The sequence below is a fragment of the Terrapene carolina genome, unplaced genomic scaffold (assembly GCF_002925995.2).
Source record: "Terrapene carolina triunguis isolate 2854851 unplaced genomic scaffold, T_m_triunguis-2.0 Scaffold837, whole genome shotgun sequence".
Lineage (NCBI taxonomy): Eukaryota > Metazoa > Chordata > Testudines > Emydidae > Terrapene > Terrapene triunguis.
Genome location: NW_020665188.1, coordinates 2,856,196 through 2,868,276, shown reverse-complemented (window position 1 = coordinate 2,868,276; position 12,081 = coordinate 2,856,196). Strand labels below are relative to the sequence as shown.

The following is a 12,081-nucleotide window of genomic DNA, read 5'->3' as shown; positions in this document are numbered from 1 at the left end:
GTGGGGGGGGGGGGGGGGGGGGGGGGGGAAGGAAGAGGAGGGCTAATGTCAGGGTGTCCCCCTCCCCCCTGCTCCTGCACCCCGCTTACCCCATCTTCCATAGAGCAGGGGGGACACACGACAGGGCTCAGGACAGAGGAAGCTTGCTGGCAGCAGCTGTGGTCTCAGAAAGATGTTCTAATTAACAAGGCACCCTTAAGAGTAGGGTCAGCGTACTTAAAGGGAAATGCGCATCCCTCTCTCTCACACCCACACACGGTGTGTGTCTCTGTCTCTGTCTGCGATGCTGTCTCCCCTCCCTCCATTCCTGCTGCCTTGTGGAGTGTGAGAGTTAACCCTTGAGTGCTCAGCCAATTGCTTGTTCATCATTTAGCAGTAAGGCATTCCCTGGAAAATATCCCACCGTCTGACTCCTCCACCTCAACCAAGCTTCACAATCATCATCACTGTGTACAAGTATTAAATTGTTTGTTTAAAACTTATACTGTGTGTGTGTGTATATATATATAATATAGTCTTTTGTCTGGTGAATTTTTTTTTCCCTTGAACCTAATCCCCTCATTTACATTAATTCTTATGGGGAAATTGGATTCACTTAACATCGTTTCGCTTAAAGTCACATTTTTCAGGAACATAACTACAACGTTAAGTGAGGAGTTACTATATCTCTGATATATTTATAGAGAGCAATCATCTCTCCCCTCAGCCTTCGTTTGATTAGGCTAAACAAGCCAAGCTCCTTAAGTTTTCCCTTATAAGGCTTGTTCTCCATTCCTCGCATCATCCTAGTAGCCCTTCTTTCACCTTTTCCAGTTTGAATTAATCTTTCTTAAACACGGGAGGCCAAAATTACAGAGTATTCCAGATGAGGTCTCATCTCTGCCTTTTGTACAACAGTAATAACACTTCCCTATCTCTGCTGGAAATGCCTCGCCTAATGCATCATAGGGTTGCATTAGTCTTTTTCACAGCCATACCACATAGGTGGCTTATAGTCATCCTGTGATTGACCATAGTATTGAGTTAGTGTGTTTTTCAAATCTCTGTTTTTGGAAATTGTATCAGCAGAGACTGGGGAGGTGGGCATTGGAACAATCTGACCAATAAAAAAATTGATTGGCTGGAATATCCTCTTCAGATGTTACAATATTTCTTGAGGGGTCCTAGCCATTTGTTACTGTTTTAGCTACTGTGTAGCGTTTTAATCCTGTCATTAGAAAGTCAGCAAAAATAACCCAATAAACCTAGTGAAGAACATTCCGGAGGCTGAGGGGAGAGGATAAAGATGTTGGCTGCCATTTGATTCTTTGTTGCCCGCAAATGCCCATCTACAGTGAGCTAATAGCAGTTTTATGCAAAGTAGTTGCTTTCATTACTCCTCTTGCATGTTCCTTCATTGAATTGCCATCAAATGTCTGGTGTCTGCAACATCTGGCAACTTCTGGTTATCTAATCAGACTGGATCACACTCTCTCTTTGTTTATATTGAGTCTCCAGGATACTTTTGTCTTATAGGCAGTAATCCAAGCTGAGTCCCTAGTGGCAGGGCTGGCTCCAGCTTTTCTGCCCCCCCCAAGCAGAAAAAAAAAAAAAAAGAATACGAGCGGCAGCACTTCGGCGGCAGCTAAATCGCGCCGCTTCTTCGGCGGCAGTTCGGCGGCGGGTCCTCCCTCTCTTCCTCTTTGGTGGCAATTCTTTGGCAGCTCAAAGAGGAGAAGAGAGAATGAGGGACCCGCCGCCGAATTGCCGCTGAAGACCCAGACGTGCTGCCCCGATACCGGACGGAGTGCCGCCCCTTTGAATTGGCCGCCCCAAGCACCTGCTTCCTACGCTGGTGCCTGGAGCCGGCCCTGCCTAGTGGGCATCATCCAAACCACCTGAAGCCAGCCCGAGTTCACAAAGTGCTCTACACAAGGTAGTCAGGGTGCATGCCATTGGAAAGGCAGAATTAGGAAGGAACCTCTTCCAGCTGCCTTCCTGAGTGTGAATGGGTGGAGTGTGCTTAATGGTCAGACTCACCTGTTGTCTGGGGTTTGGCTTTAGTGCTCACTCAAAACCATGTCTCAATATCAGTCTGAGGTTCCTTCTGGATTCTGGATGTGTCTAGCTGTCCCTCCTGGAGTTCCTCTATCTCATCCCCTGGCAGAAATTACTCTCTCCTCCTTCATATTCAGAGTGGTGTTAACAGATCACATGTGCCACAGGGTCACTAGCACATCTGCAGCTTTACGCAGGATTTTAATCTCCATTCTTAGCTAGGTATAGAATCTGCAGATGATTCACAAATGTATTTTTATATGTCTGGACAGATCACCTGCAGGTTTTGAACCCTTGACCTCTGGATCTAAAAGCCTGGGCCTCTGTGGGTGTGTCTACATTGTTCTGTAAACCCTACTCTGCAAATAGTAAAATCATAAAATGTTTGGATGTATTCGTTTCTATCTTCTTTTAATATCTGAAAATACTGTGAGAGCAAGAGGCCTTTGTGAGTTTTGTCTGACAGGCTAAAGGGCTCAAATAAAGATAAGATGGTCCACTATCTCCCAAGGAAATTGCATAAAAGTGGTTACTCCTGTTTGCTCCTATTAATTTCCTTTTCTTGGCTTCTCAGAGATGCCTCATATCCTGATGCAGCGGGCAAGGGATAAGAGGCACTTTCCATTATCTCAATCACTGCACTGTTTATGAGACACTTAGTATGTTTCTTTGCAAAGTAATCCTACTAGATGCAATGGATTTTGCGTGGGTGACAGGCTGTGTATGTGGGGGACACCTTTGGATGCTTTTAGCTCCTTTGTTTAAGAGTAAAGCTAGGCAAGGTGTTGCCAGCTACTTCTAGCCAGGTCATGCAGGGGCCTCTCTTTCCCCTGAAGAGACTAATTTAGCCCATTAGCTCTTTTTGTCACAGAAGATGGTGCTAGTTCCTGCTATGAGCTCTGCTGTTAAACACTTTCCCCTCCTTCCATCCTTTGGTTCGCAGAGAGGTTCCAAAGGCCTGTGTGGACTCATAAGCTTGGCCTCACTGTTGGCTCACTGTGCATAAAGGGCTTGATCCAGAGCCCAGTGAAGTTGGTGGAAAGTTGGTGGAAAGACTCCCACTGACTTCCAAGGGCTTTGGATCAGGCCCTTGGTGTGTTCAGTTTTACACCTGGGAGAAATGCTCCAAGGGTCAGAACTGTATATCTGTGCAGCCAGAGTCCAGGAGCTCTTGGGTTTCCTAGTAACGTTTGTGGGAAGGCTCAGCTGGTGAGGAGGGAGACAAGGCGTTAGGCCATGGAGGCTTGGATGGGAGCAGTCACAATTACTGGGTATCCATCAGGCATGGAATGTCATGAGTATAGTGAGCACCTTCTGAGTCATGAATGAACCCGTGAGGAGGGTGGTAATGTTGGGGTGCTTCAGGTTGTGCCCAGCAACAACGCCTCTCTTCACGGCTTTGCTTTCTCTCTCTTTCTTTCTGTTCCTCATTCCCATCCCCTCCATAGCTCTGGTGACCCGGTTCCTTCTTCCTCACTGGCTCTGCTCCTCCTGTCTCTGTGCAACCAGCAAACCTGGATTCCCCTCCCTCCCCCCCCCCCACTGCTAAGTCCCTCCTTGTTCCCTCTTCTTCTCTTCTCAAAGGCCATCTGCTTTCCTCTTTATTTCTCCTCCTTTATTTTCGGGCTATCTGTTATGTATGTGTTTAGGAATGCAACACTGAGACCTTTCTTGCAACACTTATGTTCAGTCTTCTCTGCTCCACATTGAGCATGTGAGCAGATCAGGAGTGGGGTGCCCATGGGGGACCCTGCCCTATTAGCTCGTAGTTTTCCCATATCAAGCAAAGTGGAGAATGTTTCCCTGTTCATTGCTTTACTTCCTTCTGTGCTTAAATGCTTCAGGCCAGTCAGGGATGCTTCAAGAAATCTCCCACTGACAGTATTTCATACTTCCTGGGGGGCTGTATGCCCTGGACAATCCAAGGTACATGTGTTATATTCTCCAAGCAGATTTGATGAAGGTCTGTTGCCTCCAATATATATGCAAAAACAGTCATTCACGTCTCTGTCCTGAAGTTGTGTAGAAATCATTTGTGTTTAGTGAGTTTCAGGGATGTCAAGGCTGAATGAGCATCCATCCATCAACCCAAAGTTACTTAAAAAAAGGGAGCGGGGATTAACAGGGAGAGATACAGCAACTCAAGGACAGAAAAGCAGGGAGAGCAACAGTGAGAGAGCCCATTGAGAACCCCAAGCATTCTCCCAAGGGACTCTTAGACTCCGATAGGGTGACCAGGTGTCCCGATTTTATAGGGACAGTCCTGATATTCAGGGCTTTGTCTTAAATAGGTGCCTATTAACCCCCACCCCCGTCCCGATTTTTCACACTTGCCATCTGGTCACCCTAGACTCTGACAGCCTTTGAACAAACAGGATGCCTTTGAAAAGGTCTTGGCAGATGGAACAGGTTATACAACCAGCTACTGTAGTTACTTGATCCAGGGCCGGCTCTGGCTTTTTGGCCGCCCCAAGCAAAAAAAAAACAAAAAAGGAGGGGCCAGAAGGGAAAAGAAAAAAAAAAAAAAAACCTGTGGCGCGGCCGGAGCACGGGTGCAGGGGGACCGGCCGGGGGGCTAGGGGGAGGGAGCAGGCGGGAGAAAGAGAGAAGGGGGCGGCCAGGGCTACAGCAGGGGCGCTGCCACGCGGCCCTTCCCGCTGCGCCGCCGCCTGCCGTGAGGGCTCCGATCCGGTCAGCGGGGAGGGAAGGAAGAGGACTGCCCTGCAGGGTGCTTTGGTTCTCCGCGCCGCCGCCCCCTACAGAGCGGCCGGAGCGGAACAAGAACAAAACAAAACAAAAAAGCGGCCGTGCTGCCCTAGGATTGGGCAGAACGCCGCCTCGAACAGTCTGCCACCCCAAGCACCAGCTTGCTCAGCTGGTGCCTGGAGCCAGCCCTGACTTGATCTCTTAGTATTAAAGATTTATTAACAGACTAGATTATAAGGCACCAGGTTTAAAATAAATATCAGGAAAATACAGTAAAATCAGATAGTTTTTAAAATGCATCCACTTGCAAAGCATTTGTCAGCTCTGGGCCCAATAGCTGGCTGGAAATTTTAGCTATAAAGCTATGCTACCAAGGTCACCTAAAAGGAGTGTGTGTGTTTTTGCAAGAACTCAAGGAAATGCAAGGTATTTCCACTTTTGCAGACCAGTATATTACAGAACAGTAACACTTGTAGGTCACCTTGACTGAAGGTCAACACACAGTACAAAGTCCAATCAACACACAGTACAAAGTCCAATTTCCACAGAGTAGAAATTAGCCTCTGTCTAAATAGGATACACAGCTCAGCAAAATTTCTGATCTGTGAATTTTGTATCCTATAGCTGAGTCTCTTGCCACTGTAGTTTAAAGCCTCTTAAGACTATTGTTTGAGAGACACTGTAAATTTCCTCCAAATGCTAATTTGGACCTCTTCATGCAGGAAGGGGGCTAATTCGCTTATGGGGTATATCCCATCCAGAGTCAGATCCTCGACTTGAAATCCATGGAGCTATGACACTTTACAACAGCTGAGGATATGCGTCCTGGTATTCATTTGATCAAACCCATCATTGTCATTTCGTTTATACTTGATATATAATCACAGATCAGAGCGAGACTGTTGATTAATGAAACCTCACCCTGCCAGAGATTAAAGTCTTATTATAATGATATCTGGAGGGTGCTCTCTGTTTATGAATTAATTACTGCATCCTGACTGAATAAACGCTGAGGCCAAAGGACAAGAAGTTTATTAGCCCAGGTGATGGTTAGTAGCGACATAACAGGAAGGAGGCTTATGTTGTTATTGTTATTATACTGACATTTTAAATTAAATATTAAAGTTTGAAGTGGAAAAAACCTACAAAAACCTAAATGAGCTGCTTGATCTGCTAAAAGCTACACTTAAAAACAATCAAAAGGGAAAGCATTCTTTTGGCCATATTCATTTCCCCTATCCTGTCCTTCCCATTTCTCCTCCCCGCCTCTACCTCCATCTCTACAAATTGGGAATCTCAGGCAATCTTGGTTGCTGTCATTCAGCTTGAAAATTCAGAGGACAGGAGCCAATCAGATCAGAGGGACTATAGTAGCCAGAGTTAAAAGACTTACATATTCAAAGTACAGGTGTTGAAATATACCCATGCAGTGATTCTGCCATCTTCTTCACTCTGCCTGGCTAATCACTGTGTGGTTACTGAGAAAACACCATACAGATATTATGGAAATTAGACATCAACAGCTAGAACGCAGGGAACTGTGCAAGTGTGAAAACCCTGTACTGTTACACATCAATCATTGTCCAGTGCTCATGAGTAGGACTGGTCAATGCAATTCCCTTTCAGTCCAATGTTTGTTAACTTTCTTCTTTGTGTACTGAATCAGTCTATTTAGATGTCTGTAATATGTCTATCTTATGCTCAAACGGGAATGAGAGCAATGAAAGTACCATCCCAACCTACACAACTCATTAGGACTAATAACTCTCCTTGCCTCGACCCACTCACAGCCCTCTCAGCCCACTTTTAATTGTTCTCCATTAGCATCTTCCTGCATTCATTGATGGAAGTAGCATCCTGAGAGGATTCACTTAGTGTTAGTAAAAATCCGAATGGAATTGATCACTTTTGCCTAGAGAATATGCTGGCATGTCTACAGCACTAACTGGTGGTGATGGTTTTTGTGATAGGGATGCTCGGGGAACAGAGACTGGACTGAAACCACTGACTTATCACAGGCCACCAAAGAAACAAGACAAGAGACAAGCTCTTGAGCCATACAGAGCTCTTCTTCAGCTCTGTGTAGGTCAAAGGCTTGTCTCTTTCACCAACAGAAGGTGGTCCAATAACAGATAGCACCTCACCCACTTGGTCTCTCCATATCCTGGGACCAACGTGCCTACAACTCTGCAAATGCCAAAATACAGGTGTTCTGATGATATACTGATGGGGGCAATACAAAAACTCAAACAGAATGGAATAGAAGCCACTTCATGCCCTGAAAATGACATTATACAAACACTGTTGTCTTCAAACTCCTGGGAAAACCACCAGAATAAGGGTATTGACCTAATTTTATTGTTTTATTGTTTATTGTTTATTGTTTTCTCAACAGCCTGAAGCAGGCATCATGGCTAATATATCCCTTGAACTTGCTTTTCTGCTTTTAGCATCTAGCTAGTAGGTTTTTGCTTTCTTGACTCTTCTTGTATTCTGCATGGTCGGAAGTAGGATTGAGACAAGTCAGAGAAAATATGTTTACAAATAGAAACAAAGTTCTCCCTGTTTGTCTCTGCTGCGGTGAGTAAGAGTGAGAGATGGTTCCAGGAGGTGCCATCATGTCTGCTTGGCATTTCTCTTGTGATGGCACTGCAGTCAGTCAGCGGGCATGCTTCTGAGAGGGACACCTCTTCTGAAGAAGGGGGGTGGCTGTGGGCACACAAGTTACAGACCTGCTTCATCAGCTGAACTGGCTGAGGATCACAGCTGTCAGTGGTCAGAGCCCCAGTGTATTATACGGGCTTTCAACATGGATGAGAGAGATCTCCAATGAGGGTGTAAGCCAATCAGCCAACTTACCAGCCAGTGCATGAACGAACTCTCAGCAGCCACAGGATTTCAGTCCCTTTCTTCAGGGACTGAGTTACCTACACACAACAGCTGACCCTAAGTTCCATGTGTAAACTGTGCCCTTTCCCCTGGCTCAGGTGCTCCTGTAGGTCTCACTGCCCAGGTGCCCTCCTGGGAGTTGCGATGAGTCTCTCTCCTCCCTTCTACAGGAGCTTTCCTCCAACAGACTAACTTCTGATCTGCCCCCTGCAGGGTTGCACTTCTAAACCATCTACCTGGGGGCTAAGGAGAGCCGCTCTGTTCCCTTCTTGTTTCTAGCCAGCTCCCTGCATTCAGGCTGCCCTTTGTGACTGTAATAACACAAACTCTCTTTTGTTGTCATTGCTGTCTTAGCTTTATAATAAAATCAGGACTCACCTCCTGTGGGTGAAGAAGAGGGTTTGGAGGTCAACATCTCTGGTGCACCTTTTAGACTGCAGAGCTCAGCATTCACCTGTTTCCTTCTCTCCTCTTTCTGTTCCAGCTTGTCCAGCAGGGATGTTTAAGGCCAACCAGGGCGTGGGGACCTGTGCCCAGTGTCCCACCAACAGTCGCTCCACGTCGGAGGCCTCTCCCATCTGCACCTGCCGCAATGGCTACTATCGTGCTGATTTTGACCCACCAGAGGCAGCCTGCACCAGTAAGTAACAGTGTCCCAATTACACAGATGGGGAATAGAGAGCAGCAGTGTATCATTATTAGACAGTGGCCAGAGGAGGAAAGGTGGTTTAATTATGAAGGCTCAGGGCCAGGTACTCAGCAGATGCTGCTGCATTAAATCACTGAGCTATGTTAATTTACCTCAGCTAGGATCTGCCCTTCAGGCTGCACACTACAGGACGAGTCAGTGAGGGATAGACTGCAGAGTTTTCTAACTGCGGCTCTGAGATGCATCTTCACTGTATTACCATAGAGGTGGGAGAGCCCACACGCTGAAGATTTTAGACATCCAAAGGCCACATGAACAGTGTTCAGTAGCCATCTGTTACCACATGATATGACACCATCTTCTTCTGTTGGAATGGAAATGTGCCTAGTGTCATAACATCAATACTAATCCTTTTATCACTAGACTGGCCTGAGCAGGTGATCGTGCATCAACTTCTGCTTCTTTGCTAGCAACTGGTTCTTCCGATAGCAGTTTAGTGTACACCACATTCTCAATAATGTCCTAGTTCCACAACCCAGACATCAGTCGGTGCAAACTGGAAGATCTCCCAGAAATGTATATTTCTTAGCGGCAATGTCTGCGGTAGGAGGCAGATAATCCCCAGGATAAATTAGAATTGGAGGTTATCTACCACTGCTGTCTTGTTCGTAGTCTTGTTGATGGAATGTTCTTTTACAGGAGCAAGGAGTATGTTAAGCATTGGTATTCTGCGTGGCTTTGCTTGAAATGAATCATCTTCCTCGGCTGTCTACTGTAAATAAGACGGCAGAAGCTATCTTAAGTCTGTCGCTCCATAAAAAATCAGCTTGATATAGAAAGAGCCCATTGCTAGTCAACAGCTGCTGTGTGCTTCTGTGTATTTGAAAGTGTATCATTCTTATGAATATTATTTATTTGTATTAGCATAGTGCCCAGGAGTCCCAATCGTGGACTAGACCTCACTGTGCTAGGTGCTGTACCTGCACAGCACAAAAAGACAATCTAGTGTCAAACTTAACTTCTGGTCAAACTCCCCGCTAAAAGGGTGTAATAGGCCTTAGCCAAGATCCTAAAAACGAGCAAATTAGCAAACAGGTGTGCAAAGGCCCCTTCTACTTCCTCCCCCAAAAGTTTTAAAAACCATGTCCTTGTGTGACCCACTAGTCAGTGTTACATGTCCCCCTCTGTGCCTGATCCACAGAGAATGTGAGTCCGTTTCAGATCTTAGCTGGAGAGCTGGGTTCTTTAGCCCAAGCTGCAGAGACCCTTGGCTTCTGCTCTGGAGATTACTCAAGCAGGATGGTGGCTGTGCCTTGGAGATTTACAAGCCCTGGCCTGGACTTGCTTTCCTTCCAAGTGGGGTGAAAGGTCACAGGGACTATATTGCAAAACAATTGTTTTTGCCATTAAAAATAATTGAGATATGAAAACTGGGAATTTCTTGCTGCCCCTGCTTTTCCTCTTCCCTGGCATCTTGTATTTTATTATTTAATAAGTGCGGCATGAGCACTGAATTATATTTCTAGGCTGGTGCTCTTTAATAAAAGTGAATTTTCAATTGGTCTGTGTTTGTGCAATGCCGGGTTTATTGTCATAAAAATACATTTTTCAAGAACAATGGCACAGTTGCTTTGTGGGTTTATCCTGGACATCGGCATGTCTTGAAAAAAGAGATTGGATGTAACTAATGTTCATCCTTGTCCTTCCCTATGCACCCAGCATGTGTGTGTGTTCAGCATAACCACACAGAATCCTGCAGTATTGCTTGTATCTGCTTATATACTGCATGGCTAAGGAAGATCTAAAAGTATGCATCTGAAATAAGAGATTAATTTCTATATTTTGCTTGATCACTTTAGCTGTCAGTGGCAGAGGAAGTGCTAGGCATGTAGAACAATTGTAAATAACTCTATTTTTATTGCATCTTGTTCCATAGCTGATTTACAGTATGCAACATCAGAAGAGTACTGTATAAAAAAGTCTGTTGGTAAATTTTTATTTGTCCTAATGAAGGCTTAATTTTAAAATGTTCTAATTTGAGGTACCAGCTGTTCTGTTTCAGAGTGGTTACATATCATAGAAGTAAATAATATAGTGTATCTGCTCGTAGGTAATCCTTTGCAGTTGTAAGTAGCTTCCTGCACTTTATTTATTTTAGTTTTTCTTCTAACCCACGTTCATTAGTGAAAGGGGCACTGTCCAGATTAAAATCAAGGGCCAGACCATCAGATGCTATAAATTGGTGAAGATCTATTGTCCTCAGTGAAGATTTGTCTATATGACTTCTATGGAGCTATGCCAAATGACCCCAGCTGAGGGTCTCTGTGCCCTTTTCCTGATTTTGTATTAATGGCACTTTGGATTATTGAAACTGAAAGGATGTTTCAGACCTAACTTCCTCTTCACTTTGCTATTTATTATTGTATGTCACTCAATTTAGCCAGTAAAATTAGTCCAGTTTGTTTGTGCTCCACCCATCTGAACCTGCAGCTTAATGGGCTGCTCTGTCTCAGGCAGTGGGTGACAAAGGAGGTGCTCAAGGAGCACTCAAGGAAGACAAGGCCATTGCTGAAAAGCTAAAGAAATTAAACTAAATAAATTTTTGGTATCAATATTTGCTGCAGAGGATGTGGGGGAGATCCCCACAGCTGAAACATTCCTTTTAGGTGATTAATCTGAGAAACTGTCCCAGATTGAGTTATCAATAAAGGAGGTTTTGGAACAAACAGGTAAATTAAATGATAAGTCACCAGGACCAGATAGTATTCACTCAGGAGTTCTCAATAAATTCCAATGTGAAATTGCAGAACAACTAACTGTGGTATACTACCATTAAGTTGGGGTTGGTCCTCCTTTGAGCAGGGGGTCAGACTAGATGACCTCCTGAGGTCTCTTCCAACTCTAATCTTCTATGATTCTATGATTTAAATCACCCTCTGTACGAGATGATTAAAGGATAGCTAATTATTTTAAAATGCACCAGAGGAGATTCTGGCAATTACAGGCTGGTAAAACTAATTTCAATATCAGACAAATGGGTTGAAGCTATAGTGAAGAATAACATCAGACATATAGATAAACATGGTATGCTGGGGAAGAGTTAACACAGCTTTTGTAAAGGGAAATCATGCCTCGCCAATCTATTAGGATTCTTTGAGGGAGTCAAAAAGCAAAAGGGGGAGAAGAGGGAATGAGCAGTAGGAATGAAACTGGAAAGGTGAGCTATCTTGAATAATCAGGATAAGAATCTGTTGGATACCATGATAAGCAGTTAGTTACTCACAAAAGCCAATATCTTTAGCAGGAATCTTAATGAAAGAGCCCTGCCCATATATTAAAGGGACATTACCTTTAAAAACTATACTTTAAATGAATGTAGAGGCTCCAATACAGCAAAGCACTTCTCTTTAAGCATGTGAGCAGCCCAGTTTACTATGTAGGCACGTGCTTCAGTGCTTTGCTGGATAGGAGTCCACGTGCTGCTGAACTTTGCAGGAGCGACAGTTTCTGAGACTTAGACTTCATCCACAGCCTTCCACTGATTTCAAGGGGGTGTGGCTCAGGTGCTTAAATCCTTTATTTACGGACAGAACAGGTCTGACACAGACAGTGGCAGATTCCTCACATGCTCTACCAATATGTTGCAAGACTGAACTGAAGGGGTGGCACACAGTAGCACTGGTAACAGACTAACCTTGACTTGGTGGCCCCAGAGATTTGACCTGAGTTAGGGTTAAAACAGGTTATGCCCTGTTAGATGGCACTACCCATTGACTCCACTGACTCCTGCTATAGGGCCA

The 12,081-nt window shown here is 44.8% G+C and overlaps 1 protein-coding gene across 4 annotated transcripts in view; it reads left to right on the top strand.

Moving 5' to 3' along the window:
• EPHB1 (EPH receptor B1) overlaps positions 1–12,081 on the top strand; it is a 364,143-nt gene that overhangs the window by 248,655 nt on the left and 103,407 nt on the right. For all 4 annotated transcript variants that reach the window (XR_003370240.2, XR_003370241.2, XR_003370239.2 and 1 more), the window contains exon 4: positions 8,117–8,272. Coding sequence is in view for 1 of the 4 variants with exons in the window: in XM_026660778.2 (XP_026516563.1) it covers positions 8,117–8,272 (156 nt within the window). In the remaining 3 variants the exon portion in view is untranslated. The remainder of the gene's footprint in view (positions 1–8,116; positions 8,273–12,081) is intronic.